The sequence below is a fragment of the Dryobates pubescens genome, chromosome 17, assembly GCF_014839835.1.
Source record: "Dryobates pubescens isolate bDryPub1 chromosome 17, bDryPub1.pri, whole genome shotgun sequence".
Classification (NCBI taxonomy): domain Eukaryota; kingdom Metazoa; phylum Chordata; class Aves; order Piciformes; family Picidae; genus Dryobates; species Dryobates pubescens.
The window spans coordinates 18,092,029-18,105,886 of record NC_071628.1 but is presented as its reverse complement, the minus strand read 5'-3'; the positions used below and the strand labels follow the sequence as shown (position 1 = coordinate 18,105,886).

At 42.4% G+C, this 13,858-nt stretch overlaps 1 protein-coding gene across 1 annotated transcript in view; it reads left to right on the top strand.

The window, feature by feature from the left end:
* The first annotated feature begins 8,761 nt into the window (after window positions 1-8,761).
* The window catches only part of ANXA2 (annexin A2), a 29,120-nt gene continuing 24,023 nt past the window's right edge, over window positions 8,762-13,858 (top strand). The window contains exons 1-2 of the mRNA XM_054168857.1: window positions 8,762-8,878; window positions 13,733-13,792. Of these exons, the coding sequence (XP_054024832.1) occupies window positions 13,745-13,792 (48 nt within the window). The 5' untranslated portion in view covers window positions 8,762-8,878; window positions 13,733-13,744. The remainder of the gene's footprint in view (window positions 8,879-13,732; window positions 13,793-13,858) is intronic.

Here is a 13,858-nt window from a genome sequence, read left to right as displayed (position 1 = left end):
TACATTCTTGTATTATATGTCTCCCTCTGTTTAAGTACAGAGCATCTGAACTGCAGACCTGTACAGTTTGTCACTTTTTACTTCAGATACATCTGGGCACAGAATCAATTGTTGGGAGCAGTTATTCTCAATTTAAAACTTTTCTGTTTCCTGTTTCTGTGTTAATGTTTCCAAGGACCCATCCATCTACCTGAGATCTTTACTGTTTTCCCAAATGGGAAGTCTTGGCCCTGATTGTAAATCTTGCCTCTTCTGAGGTTCTCTGGTACCACAGCTGCTGCTGTAGTGAATTTGCATTGCAGTTTTAAAGGAATCATGCGGCATACCTGGGTCCTCTGAGATTCCCTAGCTCTTCACATGCCAGTTCTGCCTTCTGCCATACTTTCAGTGTAGAAAGAGGAACATGAAGATTTGGGCTAGATGACCTTTAAATATCCCTTCCAACCCAGAGCATTCTATGACTGTGTAAAAAATTTGTAGGCAAATTCACTCAGATCAGTTCTTCTAGTGCATTTTTCATAAACTCTTAAAAAGCAGATGTTAATCAAATGAATATCTTTGTTTAGAACTTCATAAATGAAAATCAAATTCAGACTAATGATGCAACCTTGAAAGATTCATGGGTCTTACCTTAATATGCAGACTTCAAAATTTGTTTATCCCACAGTGAGTTGAACAACATGAGTGCCATCCTGTGCCAGGCCTACTGCAGTTGACATTTCACTACATATAAAAACTCCGCCTACCAAACCTTTGCACAAGCAGTTCAAAATAAAAATAAACCCAGGAAGAATGCAAAAAAAATTCCTACTGAAACACATCACTTGTAAGACCATCTACCTGGCAGGTGTAGCACCTCAGCAAATCATTTAATAGGCTGGTTAAGTTTGAGCTTAAAAAAGAAGAGAAGAACGTAGCTGTCAGAACTGTACTGCTTCTGCACTGTGGGTCATGTAGCCATGTTAAAAGCTATCTCAGCAGTCAAAACATATTTATTCCTGAACCAAATAGTTTACACACCCAGTACAGCAGTGGTGCAGATCTGTACCTTCAATTGACAAGAGAACAGTAGTCTTGTGCAACCCTGTGGATATTCTAATATCAAGAGCAGTAAGATAAAAAGGAGTTATACATACTGCATAGCTGCACATGCTATTTTGTGCAGGTTTTGCAGCCATTTCCAAATTAACAACTGTTCTCAGCTGAAATTCTTTGGCTTCTTTGTGGCTAACCTAAGCAGAACGCACAGTTAGATTGATTAGACTGACTTGTTTAATCCCAAAGCAGCACATTTAGGTGAAACCTGAAGAGAATTTTGTACTGACACTGTCATCTCTGGAGGAAAAGCAGCTTGTGGGTCAATAGAGCTGTCATTGAAGTCTGTTCCAGTTTTTTTATTAATAAGCAGTATTAATTTTTTGCATGCAAGCATGTAAGTAATTAAGTTTGTTTCCTGCCTTCTCCAGTAAAGATATTTCACATTCCAACATATTTATCAAAGAAATGCATTCTTTTCCATTTAAATGTTTTCTACCAGCCCAAACAGACAAACTGAGAAGGGAAAATGTTGTACGCATTGTACGTACCTTCGGATTGGTTTCAGTTTTGAGCTTTAGCTTTCTGTACTGGCAAAACCTTCAGAAGGCTTGCTTTAGTGCAGCCTTGGTCTCTGCAGGAGGGATGGCAGCTGTCTGTCTCTCTCTGTTCCTGTTGATCGATCAGTTAGCTTTCTACTCCTTTCTTGTTTTGAACTCAAGTTATTCCCTACACGCTGTGATGGCTGTTCATTATTGTGTTAATGACTTCTTTAACAGTAGCTGCGTTAAGAAAGTAAACCTTAGTGTTGAGGATCTGTTTTAAAATTATCTGTGGCTGGACGGAGTTTTGTTCTGTTTTCTTAAAGTTTAAAGGTTTTGTGAGCACTAGCTGCTAGCATGCAGGACACAGCAGTGAAAGTTACTTACCGCAAGTAGATGTGTTTACTGAAGGGTTATTTCAAACAGTAATGAAAACACTGCTTCATGCTAAATCAGCTGCTTTTAATATATTTTTCTGATTCACTGAAGGAAGAGAGCTCTGCTTTTAGAATTCAAACTATGCTTCTGACCTGGAAAAGCAAGTCTTAGCTTGCCTGGCAGAAACAAATCTCTTCATGACAGCCATTCCCTTTCACTCAATCAACAGCTTTTTTTTTATTGAAGTCAAGTTACTTTGCCTTACATTTTATTTAAAGCTATAAGATGACACTTGAAAGAAAAAAAAAAATACATCAGTGTAGACAGTTGTATTTAATCACAGATTTGTGACATTCTTTTGTGTGGCAAGGCATCATTTGTTCCCCAGCTAGTACCTTAGCTGAGCCTAATTAGGTAATGAACTTCAGATCATTCAGAACTTAAAATTGTGGTTTATGTTATTTTTTACTAAAACAAGGATATGTTTTAAAACAAAGAGAGTCACAGATTTTTCTGCTGTTTCATAGAATCCTTGATTTTAATAGAAGTTGTACAGATTTTGAAGCATTCCTGATTGCTGTAGTACTAGAATGCTGATTTCTGTCAGTGAACTTTATTTTTAAATTAATTTTGATGGGTCCTTTCAGAAGTGGCATGATGTTGAGTGAAGAGGAGACTCAATGTTTTGCAGCTTGCAGATTTGCCATAGGAACCTGTTGTTCAAGGATTTTTACAGTAAGTTTAGATGGTGCTTCATTAGATTCCTTCAAACTTCCAGAATTATTCCCCAGGATTCTCAGGGACATAAATAAGGTGTGACAGCCTCCCCTGTTCCTTGGCAGAGGAGAGGCAATTAATGCAAAACCATGGGACTGTTTGTGTTCTGAGTCATTAAAGTGGAAAAAGCATGTAATAGTGGGAAACAATGAAGCAGGATAGATGAACCCTTTTAACACTATTCCTAGGAAAATTTCCCTGAGGACTTCTGGCAGCTTCCATCTTTCATAGCTGTTTCTGTCTTTTGGCAAGACAGCCCAAGCTCTGAAGTGATTATTCATGTTGGTCAGTTCTGGATGATGTCAGGGGCATGCACTGTTAGTATTTCCTACAGTGTTTTCTAGCATGGTTGCAGTCTAGGCAACATTATTGTAGAGCTGGCAGCTGTGATCGTTTCAAGTGCCTTGTCATCTTTAATGGGTTCAAAATCTCTCTTGATGCTGTAATAGATGTTGGTAGTCTGCTTATGCTAGCAATGTTGTGCTGAAAACGCTGAACTCATCATAGTAGCATTGAGATGTGGCTTTTTAATCTGTTAAGTGTATATAAAACCAAGGAGAGCATAGCTGGGCTCAGATGAAATTGCAGCTCTCTGACTCTTAAGTAGGTTAAACTGTGCTTGAAGATAGTTACCATAACCTGAGAACAGAAAGTAAAATTAACATCTTTAATGTCTGGCTATGCTTTACAGCCCTTGTTTTGACTCAGATTGCATGATCTTGGGATAAAAAGGCAGTTGGCTATCAAGCAAAGCATCAGGAAGTCCTGAGAGGCTGAGGAAATTTCAGTGAAGCACAGTTAACACACGTAGTGACTGTTGGTATATCCTGTGACTGTTTCATTCGGGGTAGGAGGCTGAGTTTATTCATGCTGCCAAAGCCAGTAGATGGGATTTGGCAACTGTGTTTCATTTATGTTTATGTATGTATCTAGGCAACATCTCCAAGCCGTAGCTAGATAATTACTTCTGTGAGGCACGCTGAAAAACCAAAATGCTAGTGATTCATGTTTTAGCTTAGAAATCAAGTTGGGCTGCAGACACTATTAATACTCTTGATGTCAGAGAAGTTAAATCTTTGTGCTTAGGTACATGTGCATCTGAATTGCTGATACATCATTTGTTCATGATGCATATTCCACAGTGAGTTTCTGTGCCACTTGAATACATACATCTCTCTGACTTACTCTGTTTAACATGCCAAACAGAAGGAAAGACGATGCAGCAGCCTGGACTGTCATGAGGCCCTGCTGCACCTTTGAAGCGGCTGGCCCATATTGTTACCTGTGCCAGCAGGATCTTGGTTCCTTCTGAGTGTCTTGACAAAGTGTAGATGATTCCATATTGTTTTCTGTTAACAGTAAACAGCTGGTACAGTGGGATTCCACCATGGTGACTCAAACTTGATGGCTATTGGCAATTGATAGTGACTTTAATTAGGCTCTATATATGCCCTGAAACAGCTTTCTTTGTAACTAGCCTTTATGCATAATTAAAGGAGATTTGGGGTTTGTGTGTTTTTCCCACAACTGAGTCCTGTAACTGTAGTATTAGCTAATATTTTGGTTATTTACTCCTTTGTATTGCTTTAGATCCCAAGTTACCCAGGCATCTGGCTCTTTGTGGAGGCAAAGAATCCACTCCTTATGCCCATAGGCTTAGAGTAAAAGAATCCACTGAGATTGTGAAATGAAAAGATGAGGATGATGTTATTACACTGGTGATGAGAAAAATATTTGAAAATAAATTGAAGTCTGAACTGAAGTTATGGTCTGATGTGTGAAAGTGGTAGAGAAGGGATACTGAAGAGCATGCAGAAATCAATTTGCAAATACAGAGTTGAGAAGCAGCTGAAGACAAATCTAGTAATAAAGCAATCTCACTGTAAGATATACAGTCTAGGTGTCAAGTTCTTAAGTTGGATGTCCTATTAATAAGTATACTACCTCTCTGTACTCCAACTGAACTAGCAAATGCCTCCTACATTACCTGTTTTAAGGCTTCATTTGTAAAATACATAACAAAATATTAGAGGTCTGGCTAGCACACAAGATTATTCAAGAGATAAGTCTAGCTCTTTAAAAGGGGTTAATGTAAATGAAATTCTGAGTGGAGAATAACATTTGTGCAGGAATGTGCATGTAATGTAGGAATGAGATTACACAGAATAGAATTGATCCGAGGGCTTAGGTTGTTAGGTGGAGCACCTAACAAGATGTCTGGTTCTCTGGTATTTATTAGATAAAAGATGACATTGGTATTCTGGTATTCAGTCATTGTTTTCAAAAGCACACATTGGGATTACCGTTCTGCAAGATTTAGAGTAAATCACTATGGATGTTAAAAAAACCCTGTTGCATTTCCCTGTGCCCCAACTCCCCGCTCAAAAAACCCAAACAAAACAACTGCAAAACAAGTTAAGCATTTGGCATGTTTACAGTTTTACTGATGTGGTCTAGATGTGCATTAGGGAGTCCTTCCTCCTTTCTTCTGTAGCTGTAGATATAATAACTTGCCGAGTTGTTACCCTGGGAACCCAACTAGCATAACTTTTAAGTCATGCTTAACTTTCTCAGTAACCTGTGATTACTGTAATTACTAGTAACAAATCTGTGTGTATTTGTATCATGGTAATTTCCAAATTAGACCAAATAATCAAGGTGCAAAAATAGTACCCAGAGGTCTGCTTGATCACATACGTTAATCTGAATGGAATTTCTGTTATCCTCTTGCAACATAACAGAGTCGGGGAAATCACACTACGCACTCAGCCACACCTAAACCAGAAGGTCCTTTGTTGTGATTCCCGCCCCCCCCCCCATATTTTTTTCTTTTGTATTGAAGAAAGAAGTTTAAGTGAGCCATACATATTGACAGAATTCTAGTCTTCGTAATTCCAGTGTTAATGCAGTGTTGATTCTTTGTAGACAGAATCCTGAAAGAGGTGGAGCAAGATCTGTGTAGATGAAAGAGCCAAACTGTCAGAGGCAGAAGTGAGAGGAAAATCTTGGGGGAGCTGGAGTGACCTGATGTGCACTAATGTTATTGCAAAGATAAAGTTTGTGTTGGGATGAAGTTAAAGCACATCAAACTTCCAGTAGTGTAACATAAAAAGAAGGTAATGACAAAAAATCAAAGGTTTTGGTGAGGTGGAAGACATTGCTATGTTGAATTTGGGGGGGTGGGGGGTGGGGGGATATGAAGATAATATAAAACAGTAAGAAAACAATGTGAAAGTAGTTAGCAATGGTAATGTCATTGAGTCTGAGAGGATGGAATAAATGGACTAACAGCATGTCCATAGAGTTTAGGATGAATCATGGTCACAGTGAGCTGTCAGAAGAATAAGAAGTGAGTACAATTATGTTTGGTTTTCCATCCACTGGACTCTGGGGAGTGCCAGTCAACAAAAGTGTTTCCTCTCCGATTTTTGTGGTAAGCATGCAGGAAGACAGAGATCACAAAGAGGTAATTGCAGCTGAAGTGGTTGCCAGTTATTTGAAATATGACCTTCTCTGCTGATACTTTAAGGGAATGTGGGGACTAAGCAATGTGCAAGCAAATTGAAAACTTTCTTGGCACTGCCTTACTTGCAGACTACTTGCGGGTGTGTCTTCCAGTGAACAATCTGTGCCTGCCTTGCAGACACTGGGCTTGTGGTGAGTACAGTCCTTGTCCCAGTCTTTTATCCAGCATAATGCTAACAGTAGTTACTTTAACATAGTGCACAGGAGCAGTGGTGCTGTACAAACCTTCCAAGCTTCAGGTAAATATTCAGAACCCCTATGATTAAGATGCTTATTTTTCGTTTTCAGAAGTGATTGAGGCATTGGCTGCTGTTCTCCGATTGGATGAATTTCCTTTCCCTGTTTGGCAGATAACAGAAGCCTTTCCTATTTCCATAGTCTGACTGTGGCCTTTGATTAACTGATTTTGCAGAATTTTTTCTTAAAGGTATGAAGGGTATATCAAATTTGCATGGGTATGATCACCAGGGCTTGGTATTACAGGATGGTTAGTACTTCTGCTAAAAGTGTTAACGTGTGGTCTACTGTTCATACTACTGTAGAGTCCCAGACGGTGGTACAAGTGCCTTTGATGTCAATTGACCTAGATAAGCAGAAAGCAATTGAAGGAATTCATCATATGTTTGAGTACTATGTATCTTCGTGAATCTGAATATGGTTGCTCTTTCTTTTCCCTGTTGTCAGTCTTTTTTTTTTTCTTTTGAAATCACTTTAGCAGTCTCTGAAGCTTATGTAAGTTTGAAAAGGTTGTCTATTTTAACTGAGGTGCATGTATGACTCTGAAATTGAATAATTTATTATTAAGTTGGGTATTAGAATATTTCTGAAGCTGTAAAGTTGCTGGGAAGTCTTTTCTATGCTGCAGATCATGTGGCTGTGATGATAATGGCTCACTTCAAAGCTTTTTCCAAATTGTTCATGTGAAAATCTAGTTAACCACAATTATCACTGGTATATCAGCTACTTCAAGTTTGAAGAAGTATGGAGTTATTAAAAAGAGAGCAATTTTCTAAGGAAATGGAAATAATTCAGCAACATGCTACTCAGCAGATTTTGTGCAAGAATACAACATCTGTATTGCATGTTGGCAATATATTACATATGTGAAGCACTTTTTTAGCTGAGAGTCTTGTGGTTACACTTCTCAGCTTTTGCTTTAAAAATGCTTGACAAGAGATAGGGGTTAAAAAAAAAACTATCCCTGAGGGATTGTGCAATCCCATAGTAGGCAAATTGGTTGTCTGGCTTTTGCTCATTTGCTTATCCATCTTTAAAGCCCCTAGTGAATACTGCAATACAGAATGGCTGTTACTTTTAAGACACTGTTTCTGATCTGTGAATCACCTTTCCAAGTTGCCAGTGACTTTTTTTTTCTAAGAAACCTGAAAAGCAGGGGGAAATTACCTGTTTAACTGTTAGTGACACTGGTTGAAGTGAGATTCCCAGGGTTCAGTTGGTTTTGGTTTTGTGTTGTTTGGGGTTTTTTAAAGGACTAGGAGAATCAAAACCTTTCTCCATGACATCATACTCTTAAAAGGACTAGCTAAAGGTATGCACTTACGGGGGACTGAACCCCCACAAATTACAGGAATAACAGTATGCTTTTGGAATGGGGAGCACTTAGTTTTTTTTCTAAAGCTCTTGAGAGTGACCACCACGCTGCTGTTGTGAAACAGTATTTAAGGTGATCTGACCAAAGATGTTCTTTGCGTTTTTTAACAGTATCTTGCTCTTGTTACCAGTGTAACGTAGGGGCTTCAATGATTCATTTTTTTTTTAGTCAGACTAGCAGCAGTTTCGCTCCCCCCATTCTGGGTGTGGTATGTCTGTTGGGGTTATCTGAGCATGATTCAGCGGGCCTCAGAGCAGACATCGTGCCCCGTTTACTACCTAGGGCAGTCGTCATCTAGACTTCTCACAGCTGAACTCTGCGCTCTGATTGTTGGTGCGAAGCAGGCTTGGCTGTAGCTGCGGGCTATAGGGAGCTCAGTTTCCCGTGTATGAGCCTAGAGAGGGAGGGTGCAGTTCTGACTCGGTGGCCGCGAGTGCCCAACTCGGGGGACTGTGAGGGTTAGGGCTCCGGGCCGCCGCGCTGCAGCCCGGGCTGTGCCCTGCCCGCCTGGCAACGAGGTGCTGTGCCCTGCCCGAGCACCATCACAGGCACGGAGTGCAGCTGCAACCTGCTGTCCTAGTAATGCAGGAGTTGAGGACAGGGCTACGGGGCTGCCTTTCCCGGGGGCAGCGCGATGGGGACAGCTTTCCCCGCACCTGAAAGGTGGGCAGCTCCGCGGAGAGCGGTGCTCGGGGGCGAGGGCTGAGCCCCAGCACCACAGGGTGCTGTTCCCGGCGCCGCTTCCGCAACCTCGGGAGCACCCTGGGCGGCCCCAGGGGATGGGGACAGGGCTCTGCGGAACACGGATGTGGAGGGAGCGGCTGCCCTGCCCATGCCCACCCCGTCCCTCTCCCCTTCCTGCTGCGAGAGGCGGGCGCGGACGGGTGAGTCAGCGCCCCGCCGGGACGGGGGGGGAGCTTGCCCGGCCCTACAAAACCCCGCCCGGGCCGCTGCCGGTCCCAGCCGCCGCCAGAGCCGTCGCTAGAGTTGCCCTGCCCGTCCCGGCCAGGTGAGCCCTCGTCGGGTGGCACGGAAGGCGGGGGGGGGGGGAGGCGACACAGAGCCGGGCCAGGGGTGCGAGTGGGTGTCGGGCCGCGACAGACGCTTCCCCGGCAGGAGCGGAGCGGGCACCGTGCGGCCGCGGAGCGGGGCGGTGGCTGGGTGCGGCCGCCGCCTTTGCGCCCCGCGCGTTTCTGCTCTGCCTCGGTACTACCTCCCGTTACTTCTCCGCGCGCGGCTCCACGCCGAAACAGCGGTCTCCAAAGTTGGGGCTGCCCACGGAGGGCTTCGTGCGCCCCGTACCAACTCTGGGTGTGGTGGCAGCTCTGAGAAAAGAGGAACTGAACCTGGACTCCGCCAAACTTCCCCAGACACTCATTTCTTCTCTTCGTTGCGGTACACACAGGCTCAGCTGGCAACGACGATGCTATACATTCGCTTTTTCAGTACAGAGCCTCGCAGAGCCGCGGCTGGAGACAGTCCATACAGGCTCAGCTGCAGCTGAGCCCAGAGCCTGGTCTGGGGCAGCGGCCCCTTCCCTTCTCCCCCAGGGCGTGGCTGCGGCTGTGGCTGTTGGCGCCGCTGTGGATGCAGGCTCAGCCGCTGGCATGGACGAGAGAGAGGCCCCTGTACAGGGCATGTTGTGGGTAGCCAGTTCTTTCACAAGATTTGTCTTTGCTCTTCTCCGCGGTGTACCAGGGAGCCTTGTGTGGGTCCTTGCTCACGTAGCCAGGCTTGGACACAGCTCTCCCATCCCACCCTGCCCTGTCTGTGAGCAGACTTGCTGAGATCTTGCTTGCTGCTGCCTTTTGGATTGTGAGTCAGCTTGCACACCACTTCCTCATCCTCGAGTGAGGTGGGGCAGTAGGACAAAGGAATATTGTCACATATCGTAACTGGAAGAAAAGTGAAGTGATTTCAGGATAGTTGTGCAGAATTAAGTTGTGTATACATGACAATTTTAATTCTGTTTAATGTTAGATGTCTTTATTTTATGTTCATATTCAAATGCTGTATCTGTACAGGGATGTGCAGACCCCAACATACAGGTCAAGAATGAGACTCCTTCATGCCTTTGAGTGGTCCATCTTTGTGTGTGCCCTCTGTTGGTGGAGCCAGTTGTGATAAGCAGCCCTCATGAATATAGTTTCCAATGGTTTGCCTCGATTAAAAAAAATTCCGGTACTGTCTCAGGAGTGGAAGTAACTTGCATTTAAAGAAATAAGTCCTGAACGTTGTATGTGCATAACATCTCCCTGGAACAGAACATCTTCTGGGTTATTAGCAGTGTCTGTGGAAGAGAATGGTTAAAGTATGTTTCTGGTGGTGTGGTTTAATGGGCTCTGAAATCCTTTTCTGTAAAGGTAATTTTTTGTGCAAGTAGTGGCTGTAAATGATCTGTTAAACTTTCATCAGGTGATTTGGGGAGATACAGCCTGGCTCATTTGTACTTGCAGTTAGCATTCTATATAAATGAGTGATTTTGAGTCCTTATTTCATTTGCAGCAGATGTTGTGGATCTTCCCTGCTCTCCCTCATCTCTTCTATTGCCAAAGCCTTGCCCTAATTCTTGGAGACTTAACACAAATATGCTCCAAGGGAAAGAGTTTCCATTCTCTCATTCCGGGGATGCCGTTTCCTTGGCTCAGATGTCTGGGAACACCCTTTGCTCAGTCTCTGTCTACAGGAATACATTAAGTGCTTCTTAAAATGCTAATTCTGCTTATTGAGCAATGTGGTTGTTTGTGCATACCTGACACTTTTTTTTCCATGGATCACATGGGGTTTTTTAGCTGTCATGTACATGAGCTGCCCCTGGGAATCAAGATGCAGGGCTGCTTTTAAGTACACACTCTCCTGCCTGCCAGCAGTTTTGGGGATGAGGTAGTGAATATAGACTAGGCCCAATATAATAACAGGATTGCAAAAGTAGTGATTACTGTGGGGGTCGACATCAAAACAGATGCTATCTTTTAGTGGAATAACATTATGATTCAGTATTACATAACATGGATTGAGGAGGAAAACTGGTTGTAGAAACTTGCCTTAAGGCATTGAAGTATTAGTTTACAGCTGGAAGGTAAAAGTTGATTCTTTTCCAGTATGAGGAAGAACAAGTTAGTGCAAGTATCCTCTATCTGCATGCTCAAACCCACCCAGAACTTGTTAAAGCTACATCAGATAAAATCACTCTATCATGGAACAGTGAGAGTCTGTTCTCAGACGTGAGTGCCTTACGAAGCAGGGTGTGACAAGAGATGTGTTTGTTCTCTGGGTAAAAATCTTTCTCTGCAAAAATTCCTGCAGAAACTCCTTTTTTTTTCCCCTTTGCCAGCTTGTGGCTGATGAGAGGTCAGTTGCTATAGCATTGTTGTGTGCTGACGATATGAACCTCCCAGTTCCAGCTCTACATGAGGGTGTGTTAGTTCTGTTCCTGGACTCTGTTCAAGATTTTTGTTCCAACAAGCCCAGTTCAATGTGGTTTTAAATTGATGTAGAAACAGGAGTCTTGCAAAAAGCTTTTCAGTGACTGTTTGGTGAAAGATTATACTGCAATTGATTTGCTTCAGCCTTCACTGGTGTGTTTTACTACTTTGTGACAAGCAAGACTAAAGGACTTCAGTTTGCTCAGTTGCTTTGGTGTTGGTTGTGATACTGTCAGAGTACAAAGGTCTCATTGTTAGGCACTTCATTTTATTAAGAGTAAACAGTAAGAATTTCATAACTCGGTAATATATGGGTTGAATAGTGACAACAGTGGGTAGTAGCTTATTACAGGTTCTGCAGCCTGACTTTCAAGGGCTGGGTTGGACTTTCTGCACTGAAGAAGTTGATGCATGACTGATACTCATTCTCCATTTTATTTTCCCTCCCATAGGATCTTAATCTTTACTCAAAGTACAGTTGCTTTTGTTACTTAACACCTAGGTTGCTTCAGAAGATGAAAGGTTGTCATTCTGTGTACTGTTAAAGCTGTGTAATTGTTTCTTCATTTTACTCCCTTAACACTTGCTATATCTGCTAAAAGTAAGGATTTCTCTGCTTTTCTCCCTATATACAAGAGGTTTACAGGGGTTAAACCCAAAAAATAAACATTTGTACTAGACTTCTAACCGCATTTACAGTATTAAGAAACTATTTGAAACTTCTTGCTCATTCTCTAAGCTTTTGGGTTCAGGTTGATCACTGAGAGAAGAGTTTGGTTTGTCTGGGAAATTTGCCTGGATGGCCAGTACTGCTTGCCTCAAAGTGCCACTACCATTGAAAGAATGACTGATGAAGGATGAAAAAAGTATGAAAACCTACCCAGGACTGGCTGCACAATAGCTTGGAGGTGGTTCAAAGGGCATGGTATCTTAGAGTTGCTTTAGGGGAACTGGTCAGAGTGTGGAAATGAAGGGAGTGGCACCCACTGAGGCTGAAAATAGTTCCATTTTGGTTTCAGGCTCACTTACCTGGTAGTGAAATACCACTCATCCTGCTGTCACTTCTCTCTTACCTCTCAGCAAGTCAACTGTTCCCTGTGTGATAATCACAGTGTCAAAGTATCAGTCAGGGTTGGAAGGGACCACAAGGACCATCTAGTTCCAACCCCCCTGCCATGGGCAGGAGCACCTCACACTAGATCAGGCTGGCCAGAGCCTCATCCAGCCTGGTCTTAAATACCTCCAGGGATAGGGCCTCAACCACCTCCCTGGACAGCCCATTCCAGGGCTTCACCACTCTCATGGTGAAGAACTTCCTCCTCACTCTACAGCTTGAATGTAGGATTCCTGAGAAACAAGCTTTAATTCCACAGACAAAATAATGCTTGCTGCAGGTGCCAACTTGGATGACTAGAAGGTAATGCAAGCAGCAATGTTTATCTTTTCAGTAGAGGAATTTGCAAGCAGGATTTCAGGAATACATCAAGGCTCTTAAATATTGCCTCCAGCTTACAACCTTTGTTAAAAATTTCCTCCTTAGCTGAGAGACCACTCCAATAGAACAGCAGTACAGCTCTGGCCACCTTGTGACCAGAAACCTGCTGAAAAAAGGCAAGGTGGTGTAACACAAGCATATCACATCAGTGTTCATTTCTGCAATGTGTGTAATCTGGCTCAGGGTTGGGGGTTTGTCCATTTTTCTTCATGTATGTTAGCACGATGTTATTTGGGTCTTGCAATGGAACAGTGATATTGATTGGCTTGCCTCAATGACTCTCACTGTTGGAGCTAATCCTTTGAAGACAGTTCTTGTTACCTAGTGTCTGACAATCATGTTACTAACTGGTGTTTGCTGTTTGTTCTATGATTCTTATTACTGGGGAACCAGTACAAAACCAAAGGTTATTAGAGGCATTTGTAGCCTCTGTCCAGGCTTAAAGACTTAACAGCATTGTGATTTTATAAGATGTCTGCATGAATATAAATAGTGTCAGTGTATTCCATGAGTGCTGAGCATCTGATTTAAATGCTACTATTTATTGCTTTTTGGCTTTGAGCTTGACCAGACTAATGTTTTTGGTATAATTTTCCTGGTACTGAGTTGAAGGCTTAACTGATTCTGGTTTTAAGGTAGAGATTTTCAGGTTCATAAGTTGAAGTATTTAAAATGCAGTTTTGGGGTATTTTGGGGGTTTGATTTTGTTTTTTTTGTAAGGAGTAGAGAGAAATTTTTCATGTATAATCGAAATAAGACCACTTGAACTTAATGGTGGTATGGTTCGGAAACTCTTACATCAGCTGTCTTGCTTGGGATTAGCAAGATTCATTGGACTGTCATTTTCACTGCTGCAATGTTTCAGTACTATATAACTAACACAGATGTAATTGTAAACATATTTTAAATCTACTTGTTTGTTTGTTTTTTTCTCTTCCTGCAGCACTCTTTCAAAATGTCTACTGTCCATGAAATTTTAAGCAAGCTCAGCCTTGAAGGAGATGTAAGTATTATTATCTGATCAAGAACACTTTGTCTTATTCAGGTGCCACATCCTGTTTCTCTGATA